Here is a 12,751-nt window from a genome sequence, read left to right as displayed (position 1 = left end):
AATGGGAATTTCACCAAAGGAAAACCGCAGCCAAATTTACCCTTGCGTGACCTTGGGCCAACAATATAGAGGGCAAGTCTATGCAATACGAATCGGCTGCAAATCCCCCAAATTGTCAGGCGGAAACGGTCTCAACACCCAATTCAGAATATATAGCATTACCCTTTCAAACCCTCAATATGCAAGAACATCCCTAAAAGTGAGATATATATATTGTACTGCATCATTATTGGCAACATTTTATCAAACAAGGACACTGTAATAGTCCTATCTGGCATCTAAACAAGGAACCTTCAGCATGTAATCCTGATCTCATTGTTCAGCCTGCAAAGAATACAGTCTCTGCTCACAAAGCCCTCACGTACAAGTCTGTGCAATACTTACATGGGAGGAAATGCTGCTCCGTCTGCTGCTGCAGGCAGAATCCACGGGTTCTAGCTTGGAGATCACGTCTTCCAGTTGGCTGATGACATCACTCTGCGTTACAAGGTCCAGCTGTGCCTTCAGATGCTCCAGTTTCTCGATGGGCAACACTTTCCTGGACTTAAAAGAAAAGGACGGAAACAAATTAGGTTATGTAGGAACGTGTTCATGGCCAATTTATTGCTGTCTTATTTAAAACAGATCCATGCCAATTAAATACATTGATGGGTAGAGAAGAAGCTCTTATCCCACCTCGTTTGCCCATTCTCAATCTGCTGTGAAACCTTAGACCCGATGAAACCCTTCGGTTTCGATCATATTTAATGTATCCTTATGGTCTACATTAAGCAGTTTAACTCTTTTACTGTATTAGCCTCTATGAGACCTTTGTTGGGTGGCTATTCCAAGAATCCACGAAGACGACGAAGACCAAGACGAACTTGCGCACATTATCATCAGGTCAAAAAGAACTGAAAGTAATGACGAAAACATCAGAATCTCTTTCCGTTTACCACTGGGTCCTGACCATGCCAACTGAACGGTTGTGCGTTTGACAATACATTTATAAGCGAGGGTGTACTTTGTGTCACAGAATGTGTTGGTTGGATAGGTTTCCCACCGATGAATGACTACGCAGCCTGAGAATTAGAGGAAGAATGTGATGGTTTAGGCCGGAATAGATAATAGGTACAGGATGGTACCACAGGAGACCACGCACTAAACACGGAACTTATAGTGGAGGCGGCAGAGGTTCCAGGGGCAGATCCGCTGTGGTGGAGAGTCAGTCTGCGGCCGGATATTTGGTCACGGTGAAATGGCAACAGGTACCGCTCATTAATATAGGAATATTATGCATAAATAACTGTGCCGAATGAGCCTGCGACACCCTGTGAAGCCGCACAGGCAGCTTGTACGACGCGTGCGTGGCCCATTTGGTCTTCACTCACTTTGCTGGAGACGATGTGATTTTGGAAGAGGTGGCATGCCCGGGCAGCCAGAGCCCAACAGCTTCTTTTAATCAGCCGCTCAACACATCTCTCCACTGGCAACAGCGAAAAGTGGGAGACCTTCCCATCCACGTGCAGGCAAAACACTTCATTCTTACACACGGATATGTCTTGTATATCTACAGGAGACGGAAACAGTTGCGCCTAAGAAACCACTTGGGGACACACGAAGTCATCCATACGGGACAGAAGACATGAGTTACAGCAACAGAATTTCAATTCACAACACGAGTTTGCCATTTTTGCGGTCCACAAATAAGTCTTACGTTGAAGTAATGTACATGACACATTTTTCTGGTTCCTTAACAGAGGTATTACACGGTTGGCCGCAATCGCTAAACTGCAGAAACACCCGCCACATCCTCACACTTTAGCAGCAGCGAGCACGAAGGGGCAGAGCCTCAGAGAGCGCCGTTAAGTGATTTAACGCGACGTTACCAGCACATTACGCCTTAATGCAGGGGTGCGCAAACTGGGCTAATGAGATATACAACAGTTATTGCTTTTGGATAAGCGTTAACCTCCGGGAAAGTAACATCCATTACAGATTTATTTATAACATGTTTTAGCAGGAAGTAATACATTGAGAGTTACCCTTCGTTCTCAAGTATGTCCTGTGTTAAACATGGTTAAAAGTGACACACGGCTTTGGCTCTAAATCCCTAGCATGATCTCTTAAACGAGGTTGCATGTGGTCCTTCGCACATCATAAAAAGAGTCATTGTGTTCCTTCTCGTAAAGCTTTGCTGTTGACGACATTAGACACTGTATATTTTGCCCCTGAAGTGGAAGTCCACATATTATTCAGTGGCTCCAAGCATTAAAATGGTTTAGCAGTAATAATATTTTGACACGTAGATAACATACTTAGAAACAACTAAATTGTTATGTATTAACCCTTCAGGTATCACAAATCTATAACCAAGCAAACAGAGTGCAAGCTTTAGAACAAGCAACAAGGTACTCACCCTTCACTTCACTCCAGAGCAGAACATGGACATTCTGGGGAATAAAGATATAAACCCCCCGATCTGTCCAGGTCAGGATACTGTGTTCACTAACAAGAAGTTAGGAAAAAAGAAGCAGTATTATTGGTTTCTTTTTACAGCATGGAAGCCGATCACAAAGATAAGCTTGAGGGCAAGGCAAGTGACTTGGCCTGTTTTAGAGGACCGTGAAGTCCTGTTCAGGCTATGCACAAAAAGTCACTACTGCCATACATACAAAAAATACAACATTAAAAATCACGATCAACCGAAGTGTTCCTAAAGTATTCTTGGGTGGAAGACGGGTAAACCGTTCTGCTGGAGGGACACTTGCAAATGTTTTCACAGCCCGATTCAAAGGCAACGAATACAACATGAACATATGGTGAAGGACTAAACAATATTTATTTAATGGTGTTAGGAGTTCTTACCTCAAGTACAAAAGTTTTGGAAATGCTAGAGACTGTGGGGAACTAGGGGTGGCGTCATACTGAGGATCCGACCTATAGGAAGAGAGAAAGAAGACAGAGGGGGGGGGGGAGAAACATTTGTAAATAGATCAATATAGATAAGGAATTCCAAAATCTTAACATATTCCATGCCGGAGGAATGAAATACTCTGAAGTGTATGTTTCTGGGTACAAGGACAACTATATAATCTTCTGGTATCAGTCCCATAATATATTTTTTTTGCATATCATTTTGCATTTTCAAAATGCAACCAATATTTGAAACATTTTCATCCAGGGGAAATTTTCCTTTAATGAACCAAGTGTTGTTTTTGCTTCAACTTTCATCATAAAGCATAGTGTACCACAGGGGAGCGCCATCTTTTTTCCCTGTGTCCCCCTGCCGGCTGTTCCCTTCTCTGCACGCCGCCCCTCCCCCCCTTACCTCGGCTCCGGCGTCAGGGCATCATTTGACGCGTCTCCAGAAGCCGTCAGAGCCAAGGTAAGTTTACGGAGGCCTTCGTCGCTTCTCCGGCACTTAAAGTGCCTTCGGGAAGCGCGTGGGGCCTGTGTACACCCCACAGACATTCTCGCGCGCCCCCCAGTTAGCGCACCACTGGGGTACCATACATGGCACATAAAATGTTTCCGTATTATATGCGGTCATATTATGGCACGAGACCAAGGAGGAAAACCAAATATTTACATATAAGAGAGTGTACCAAAGTTAATTAACATGGAAGGCGTCCAATTCCCCTTTGTGCAGATAAATATATGCGCTTAAGCTTAAAGAACTACAGAAACACCATGTTCAAGAACTGTGCCCATCTGGATTACACGATGGGGTTTAGCTATTGCAAACAAAGTTAGCGTGTGTTCTTATACCGTGACACCAGGCTCAACTTTTGAGTTAATGAGTAGCAGGCCCCTCTGAGATAAAAGTGTTTAAGAAACAGACTGAGTCATCCTCTCCCCATCTTCCTCCTCCCTCGCCCATGAACTCCAGTCCAGCAGAAGGGTCACATGTAACATTTATAGAGCGAGCGGGTCAGTACATTACCGTAAATTGATAATAGGAAGAGGGGGAGATGCCAAGAGCTGCTTGAACTGGTGTGTACTTAACACCTCTCCTTCAAAGTTGACTTCCCACATCCTTGACCCGGGCCGAGCACAGTACATTACCGGCTGCTGGCCGGCGGAGTTCCTCCCAACGGGAAAAAAACAAGCACCGTATTCCCCGTCTCTCTCCTTGTTGCCAATTTTCCAGAACTTTTCCCTTTGTAGGCAAAAAAAAAAAAAAAAGAAGAAGTCCTCGTTAGTCAGTGCCAACCTCCTCCCGATCTTGGGTAGGTCCCATGGGGACAAGTCACTCAAAAAGAGGTGAAGACCTGAACGCTGGTCCCAGCTGGGACAGAAAAACACGTAGGAGGAATATGTACGTTCAATAAAGAAATCTTTTCTTCAACTTCTTGAGTGACTCGCTGCCTTCCTACCATGGACAATTCACTGAAGATCTCTGAAGAAACCCCACAAATTAAAGCATTTACAATTATTCACGACCCCAAAATGTCCTCCCTCTCTGCACAAATACTAGTAATAGTCACTGCACAGAGCCTGGAAAAGGTTTAGGGAAAAGATATGACAAGAATGGAAATATTTGAGATTGCACCGGTAAAAGTTTGAAGTACATAAGTGGTAACAGTGTATACTGTAAGCATTGTACCTCTCTGTATCACATAAATAGGAGCGCGTCAGGGATGATATAAGCAATTTGCCCTCTAAATAGTCCAGCTGAACCACACGGGAGTCGACGTTTGTGATAATCTGAACTGGAAACATCACAAAAGCAGCGGCTGTCTGGTGAAAGGGAAACACAGAGCAGGTTTGTGGTAGGAAAGTCTTTGTACATCAATAACGGTTCCTTTCCAGTTACATATAATGCTAGATTATGCATTTCTGCAACACGCTCATCGGTGTTTGATTACATCACCTACAATTCCAACCTTTCACAGCTATTCTTTTTAATAATTATCTGTAGTTAAAAAAAAGTTAAAGTTTACAAGTATAGTGGGTACCTGCTTGCATGCAACCAGAGAAGTACCAATGGAAATGTAACAAAATAGTGGAATTACATACTCATCATATAACATTTATGGCCAATCAGTGGTGTGAAGTGGTTATATTTCAATATAATAATTGGCATTGTGGGAGTGGGAGTGGGAGGGGGTAAAGGGAGGGAAGGGGAGGGGGGGGAAAGAGTCTGCTGGGACAGGATCAGCAGCAAGAGGTAAAGTAGGATGAGGTCTGCTAAGGACCTCCAGTAGATACCGCTGGGATTGGGTACCGGCATTTGGGCGTATGGCCCATTAAGGGGGGGGGGGGGATCCAATGGCTCAGGTACGGCTGTGCAAGAAAAGCTCGGACCCAGGTATTGGCTTAATGTAGCTCCTCCTGGGCGAGGATTCGGGATGGGAGGGGAGTGAGGGGGGGGGTGTGAGGGCGGGGGGAAGGAGGTGGAGGGGTTATTGTAGGAGGAGATATAGAGATAGGATAGTATTAAGCACAGAGTAACATAGTGAAAATATTGTCAGAAACCCTGATGGGCTGATAAACTGTTCTGCGTCTATTAATCAGACTCGTAATCATTAACAATCAATCACTGTAGTTTATACCTCTACACGTTTACACTTGTTTTAGACCTGCACCTCAGTCTCATGCGGGCTCTGGTCCTCTCAGTTAGTATCTTTGAGGTCGACCTTGTTGAGCATTTGTAACGTATACAGAGGCGTATCAACCATTTCCAGGCCCAGTCAGTGGTGATGTGGGGGAGGGCGGGAAGGGAGGCGGGAGGGGAGGGAGGCAGGAGGGGAGAGAGGCAACATATGGCGTGACCATTATCACCACCCAACCTGAACTTCACACGTAGAAAACGACCCCCAGAGGGGATAAAAATTATCTCTGATCTAAGATATGAGGATCCTCCCGGTGGGAAGGGCGCGATCTCAACGGGAATAACACTCCAGCACCCAAATGGCTAGTCAGTCAGAAATTAAACTTGTTTCACTAAACGTGAAAGGTTTGAACAATAACAGAAAAACAAGACTAGCGCTCCAGGACCTGAAAAGGTCTAAAGGAGATATCATTTTCCTCCAGGAGACGCATTTTGCATCCCAAGAGCTGCCCAAATTAATTAGCAATGTATTCCCGACGGGTTTCTTCTCATCATTTAAAAGTAAAAGGCGTGTTGTAGCTATCCTACTCAGACAAGGAACCCCATTCAATATTACCAAAACGACTTTAGATCCAGAGGGTAGATTTCTAATGGTATATGGCTCACTCGCGGGTACGGCGATCGCCCTGGTCAACATCACTGCGCCAAATGAAAATCAAACAGAATTCCTCAAAACAGTGTTAGAAAAAATTGATCCTACCTACCTATCCTCTTTGATTATAGGTGGGGATTTTAATATGGTGATAAACTCCACTGAGGACAGAGTCTCAACTCTAAGTCGCTCGCAAAGAGCTTCCTCCCAGAAAATGGAGAGACAATCCAAGGCGATTATTAGGGAATACTCTTTGATGGACATTTGGAGAATCCGACACCAGGGCCAAAGAGACTACACCTTCTATTCGGCGCCACACCAATCATACTCTCGTATAGACTATTTTTTTTGCTACCAAAAATGTTCTGGAAGCCTCCACCAATTCGGACGTAGGCCCCATTACTTGGTCAGATCATGCCCCTATCACCCTAAAACCTGTCAACCCCATTTCAAAAATTGACCTCCTACACTTGGAAGCTGAATGACTCCCTACTGAACCATCCAGAAGTAGAAAAAGAAATTAAAGCGGCTCTTAGGGAGTATTTCGCTCTCAACGTTGGTACAGTCGAATCTCCGGCGGTTCTGTGGGAAGCCCATAAGGCAGCAATCAGGGGAACTTTTATATCAATTGCATCCCACAGAAAGAAGGCCAAGGTAAAACTAATAACGGATCTGACAAATAAAATTATAAAGCTGGAACAGCAGCATAAAGCCAACCCCTCGAAAAAAAAATTACAAAACCTTGACCGCAGCCAGGAACGAGCTAAAACAGTCCCAAATGGAAGACGTAGAAAAAGCCCTCACATGGACTAGCCAGAAATACTATGACAAGGGCAACAAGGCCGACAGACTTTTAGCTAGCAAACTAAGAGGTATACAGAAACGCTCCTAGATCACTGCGAATAAAAGTAGTTTGTGTGCTTACTATAGCCTATGTGCTGTGGATTTATTTCACATTAGTTGCACCATAGGTGCTAGTCCAATGGTGGCTGCACACATGATGTTCCCTCCCTGCAATACTTTTGGGGGGTTCTGAATATCACATACTAATATTAGGTGGATTGTATATTATATTTAATTTGTTTGATCACATCCCTTTCCTCATTGCTGTTATCACTTATTTATTATTTGGTTTGCTACAGATCCAGAACTCTGACTATATGCACCATCAGTCCCATATACGCTACTATTATTAATTGTAGTTGTGGTTTTCCATCAATATACATTGGTGACTCAGGTGCAGGTTATTTATGATTTAATTTATTTTTATCTTTGTTACACAATCATTTGGTAATATATGTTTTAAGTAATTCTATTAAAGATACATTTTAATTAGTGGTGTGCAGTTAAGTGATTTCTTTCAGGGGTCCAATCATTTTGTACTCCCCTTTTTTTCTAGATCACTGCGATAAAGAACAGATCGGGGGAAATAATCTATAACGAGCAGAAAATAGCAGAAGAATTTACCGCATTCTACACGAAACTTTATAACCTTAGGGCTCAGGGAGGGAAGGCGGGGATACCCACCTCTGAACCCATTAGTAATTATCTATCGGATTGCCTCCTGCCCACATCTGCGGTAGTCTGGCTGACTGACCGCTAGGTCTTTTATTTTGCCCCCCCTTAACTTTATATCATATATATGACCTTATGGATTTATGACAAGTTCCTATCTTCATTCATTTCTACAATTCTCTCTGGGTCTACACTGATATTGAGCGTCAATCTTCACATCACTCCACGTTGACAGAGGAGGAAAATCTGACACTTAATGCAATGATCACCCAAAAAGAGTTGGCGGCCGCAATAATAACATTAAAAATCTCGAAAGCCCCTGGCCCTGATGGCTTCTCCAATGTCTATTATATAAGGTTCTCCCCGATTCTATCTAAACACCTGCTTTACTTATTTAACTCATTCATGGAGGGCAACCCAATCCCCCCATCAATGACTCAGGCCAACCTAGCCATAATCCACAAAGAGGGTAGAGATCCACTGCTTTGTGGGAGTTATCAACCAATTTCTCTACTAAACAACTATCTAAAGCTTTACAGCAGAATCCTGGCAAATAGATTGAATCCGATATTACCGAGACTAAGACACATCGACCAGGTGGGGTTTGTCTCAGGCAGACAAGCCTTAGATAACACCCGCAAAATTATAAATATCGTTGATCATGCTCACCTCACAGCTACCAAAGCGGTTCTGTTAAGCTTAGATGCACAGAAGGCGTTCGACAGAATCGATTGGCTATTTCTTGACAAAATAATGCAGAAATTCGGCTTCAAAGAGGCGTATCTAGAAGGGGTCCGAGCGCTATACCGCAGTCCATCTGCGGTGGTGAAACTCCCAGGCGGTTCCGCTAAGAAATTCAACATAACAAATGGAACGAGACAGGGATGTCCCCTATCCCCCCTCCTGTTCGCCCTAACAAATCGAACCTTTGGCGTCTAAATTACGAGACAACATAAATATACAAGGGTTACCAATTGGCGGAAAAAACTATAAAGTCTCGTTATTTGCAGATGATATTATTCTAACGTTAACGCAACCCCAGATCTCTCTTCCCAATCTCAACAAGGAATTAAAGGAATTTGGCAAAATATCAGGATATAAAATAAATAGCGATAAATCAGAAGCCCTCAACCTAAATTTGTCAGAGCCCGAGATGCAGACATTGAAACAAAACTTTAACTATAAGTGGAGCCCTTCATACATCAAATACCTGGGAGTACATGTATCAAGGAATTACAGCTGTCTTTACCAAAATAACTATCCAAACCTCTTTAAGAAAATAAAAAAGACCTGGACAATTGGGAAAGCTACCAGATCTCATGGATCGGGAGGATGATCTCAGTAAAAATGAATATACTCCCCAGATTATTATACTTTTTCCAGACGCTCCCGATCCATATTCCTGGCTCCGAACTAAAAAACTATCCAGAACAAAAAAATTTCAATTTATCTGGCAAGGGAAGAGACCCAGGGTATCTAGGTCGGTTCTTATGGCGCCCAGGACAAAAGGAGGACTGGGGGTCCCAGACATTGCTAAATATTATCAAGCAGCCCAATTAAGACAAGCGGTCATGTGGAACTCGGACCCAGACCAGCTATGTTGGCTAACAATTGAATCTCAATACTCCAGAACGCCTTTTCTGCCAGCTTATCTTTGGTGCGGTGACAGGGGAACTGATATGGCGCCCAAATTCGAACTGGGAGCGATGAGACACACATGGGAAATATGGGCGAAAACCAAAACTAAATACCAGCTCTCCTCCCTCAGTTCACAGCTAACCCCACTATTCAACAATCCTAAATTCCCCCCAGGATGTGAGACTAAACAATTCGACATATTTAAATCACTGGGGGTCAGGGTGATCGCGGATCTGTTGATCCTGAGTCTCCAAGAATTACGCACCAAATTGAAAGTACCTCACCTAGATACATTCAAATTTCTCCAAATTCAACACTTCCTACAAAAAATGTCCCCAACGTTGAAATTTCCCCCTACCACGAAATTTGAGAAACTGTGCCGAGAAGGAGCACATCAAAAAGGTCTAATAACGCAAATATATGCCGGCATGGAGAATCCAGCAAACCCTACCGCACACGATTATATGCTCAAATGGGCAGCGGGATTTAACATAGTTATAGATCGGGAGGACTGGGAAGAAATATGGGACGCGGCCTCAGGAACATCCATATGTACCACGGTGAAGGAGAATGTCTACAAAATAATGTATCACTGGTATCTTACCCCAGTGAGACTAAAGCAAATCTACCCTCTGGCATCGGATCCATGCTGGAGAGGCTGTGGACATAAAGGGGACATGGCCCATATCTGGTGGCTATGTCCAGAGATCCAAAAATACTGGCTTATAATACAAGATTCAATAAAAGAGATCACAGGTCTCACAATCCCTATGGATCCACTGACCTTCCTTCTGGGCAGACCGATAGAGGAGATCGATCGCCCAGTATGGAAATTAATCTCCTTTATTCTTACAGCAGCAAGATGCTCGGTGGCATACTCCTGGAAGAAGACAGCGCCCCCCACAAAACAACAGGTGAAAAATAGACTTAACGAAGTAATGAGGATGGAAAAACTCACGGCTTTCCTAAAACGATCTACCGAACGGTTCTATAAAATTTGGGAACCCTGGATAATCCAATAGAACGATCCAGAATAGAATTCCTTGAATCATAAAAACGACAGTTGAGCCGTAGAGGAGATTAGTAGAGGAGCGCCAGATGAGAGGTGAGAGGTGAGAGGTGAGATGGACCCCCCCCCCCCCCCATACTTTTTCCTTTCTCTGCACCTCACGGACCATAAAGTAGCCCTGAGTGTGCCCCCCCCTAATCGAACAAGGAAAACCTACATGTATTAGGCCAGAAATGTAGAGTAACCCAATGTATGTGAAATTAACTATGCCTAATCAAAACCGTTTGGCATTGTGATACCATCCCAGAATGACCTACGAATTGCTTTTCTGCAATGTCTTCTAAACAGTGTGTGGATAGCTATAAATAGGGACAGGCACTTTTCTATGCAAAAAAGTGAAATTAATTACATACATATACTCATGCATTAAGTACACCAGCATGTGTCTACAAATGACAGAAGTGATCAGACTTCCCATAGCAAAAAGGTCCCTAGGAGGTTATATTTCAGGTAGAGGTTTTCTGTGCTTTAGTTCCATGACTTGCACGCAGGTATGTGAATTCTAAACACAGAACATACAGTATGTGTTACCTTTCCCTGCTTAGACGAGTTCAGCTTGATAGCCGACACTTTGCCCAGATGATCCCCTACAAACACCCGCAGTACCGCCGTGTCCCAGCAGAGGGCCGTGACCATCCGACCCCTGTGCTCCGACGACACGTAGACGCGCTCTGGCTTCCCACGCCGCTCCTGGTTCAGCTCCCAGACCGCGACGAGGCCCTGGCTACAGAAACACCAAGTTAAACAATGATGCCCGCCTGCTTTAGAAGAGGCGCGTCGGGTATTTCACAGGGAACACAAAATCAGCGTTATTAAAACAAAAATCAGAATGCTCCGTTCAGGAAACCTCGCACACCCGCTTCTTAGCATTCTCACCCTTCTAAATCTTCTTCCACCGACGCAGATTTATTGAACACCGCTAAACCTGAAGGGTCATTCAAATGAAAAGCGCTCGTCGCTACATTTGGGTCATAGTGTCTGTATTTCAGTTCTTCAAAATATTATTATTATCAGCATGTTCTTGTATAGCGCTGCTAGTTTTACGCAGCGCTTCACAGAGCCTTTTTTTTGCAGACACAGACCCTGCCCCGTAGAGCTTACAATCTATGTTTTTGGTGCCGAGTCACAGGGAGATAAGGTAACTTGCATTTATAGAGGTCCCATGCTCTCCCCCAAGGCATTTAAATTAAAGCCTCTATAAACACACACCTTCCTGCGACACGTCGCCATGGTAACCCAGCGTCAAATGACACCGCGGGTTCACGTGACGTCAACATGATGTCACATGACCCTGCGCGTCATTTGACGCCGGGGCCGAGCCGCAGAGGGGAGCAGGCAGGGTTGCGCACGGAGAAAGGTTTGCGCCCCCCTGCTCTACAGGATGATCCGCATTCCCAGGTGAACCCCCCCTCCTCTCACTGAATAAGAAAAGTATCCCAAGGAAAGCGCTTTGCGCAGGACTAGGACGGCGCAGTCTTGCTGAAGCCTCTCAGGTGTCAGTGGATTAGCTGCAGAAATCACCGGAGTAAAGGAAACTGAGATGTGTCAACATTCATGTCTCATTGTTTGCTTTTATACCTTCTACATTCTAAGCTCGCGGCTCTGCTCTTCAAACACAAAATAACACAACTGAGCAAACTTTGTAGATGGCTCCTGGCAGTTTATAATTATGTATTTACTTAAACTTTTGTATTAAGCGAATGAATATATATATATATCCCTTTTTATAAATACTTAATTCTGCAAAAAGACAGATAACCCCCTATTTGCATTCACGTCGGTGGGAGTTTTTGTTAAGTAGTGCTTCATCGGCACGATCACACTTTAGTGAATAACCCCCAAAGAGCCTTTCATCTCTGTTTTTTGTAACCAATTGGATGTCCTCTGTTGGGTACATGTGCCCCGAATGCATGACGGATCATGGTATGTCAGTAATTGGATGGAGCACATTAGGTGAAGGAGCAATCCATGCAATATCCCACATGTGTTTTGTTTAATGAAATCAGTTCTGTCTTATTAGATAATATGTACAGCATTTTTTTGGTTTTTAATTCAACTCTTAATGCCATTTGTAATTAGTTTTAATATACTGAGCATCATGTGATTTCTATAGCAGGCTTTAACCCACCTCCCCAGCAGTGCAAGATCTCTAACACTTTTCTGTTTGTGATTATTTGTTGCCAATATTCCCAGCAGTTTGAGCTGCAAACTGTAACAATAGATGTTAACTTAGTAATATAGGGACCTGCATGCTGGTCATGCCGTGACGTGGCTGCAGACTGGTCATGCCGTGACGTGGCTGCAGACTGGTCATGCCGTGACGTGGCTGCAGACTGGTCAT

The 12,751-nt window shown here is 43.9% G+C and overlaps 1 protein-coding gene across 7 annotated transcripts in view; it reads right to left on the bottom strand.

The window, feature by feature from the left end:
* HPS5 (HPS5 biogenesis of lysosomal organelles complex 2 subunit 2) overlaps window positions 1-12,751 on the bottom strand; it is a 43,155-nt gene that overhangs the window by 17,790 nt on the left and 12,614 nt on the right. For 5 of the 7 annotated variants that reach the window (XM_075567682.1, XM_075567680.1, XM_075567679.1 and 2 more), the window contains exons 5-11: window positions 10,942-11,134; window positions 4,589-4,722; window positions 3,926-4,141; window positions 2,848-2,919; window positions 2,399-2,487; window positions 1,371-1,549; window positions 385-543 (exon numbers count right to left, since the gene is read on the bottom strand). In XM_075567682.1, the coding sequence (XP_075423797.1) occupies window positions 385-543; window positions 1,371-1,549; window positions 2,399-2,487; window positions 2,848-2,919; window positions 3,926-4,141; window positions 4,589-4,722; window positions 10,942-11,134 (1,042 nt within the window). The remainder of the gene's footprint in view (window positions 1-384; window positions 544-1,370; window positions 1,550-2,398; window positions 2,488-2,847; window positions 2,920-3,925; window positions 4,142-4,588; window positions 4,723-10,941; window positions 11,135-12,751) is intronic. The other 2 variants (XM_075567684.1, XM_075567686.1) reach the window with 2 other exon arrangements.

This window comes from Ascaphus truei, chromosome 12 (assembly GCF_040206685.1).
Source record: "Ascaphus truei isolate aAscTru1 chromosome 12, aAscTru1.hap1, whole genome shotgun sequence".
In the NCBI taxonomy this organism is placed as follows: Eukaryota; Metazoa; Chordata; class Amphibia; order Anura; family Ascaphidae; genus Ascaphus; species Ascaphus truei.
The sequence above is the reverse complement of the archived record's forward strand: the minus strand, read 5'-3'. Positions and strand labels throughout refer to the sequence as shown.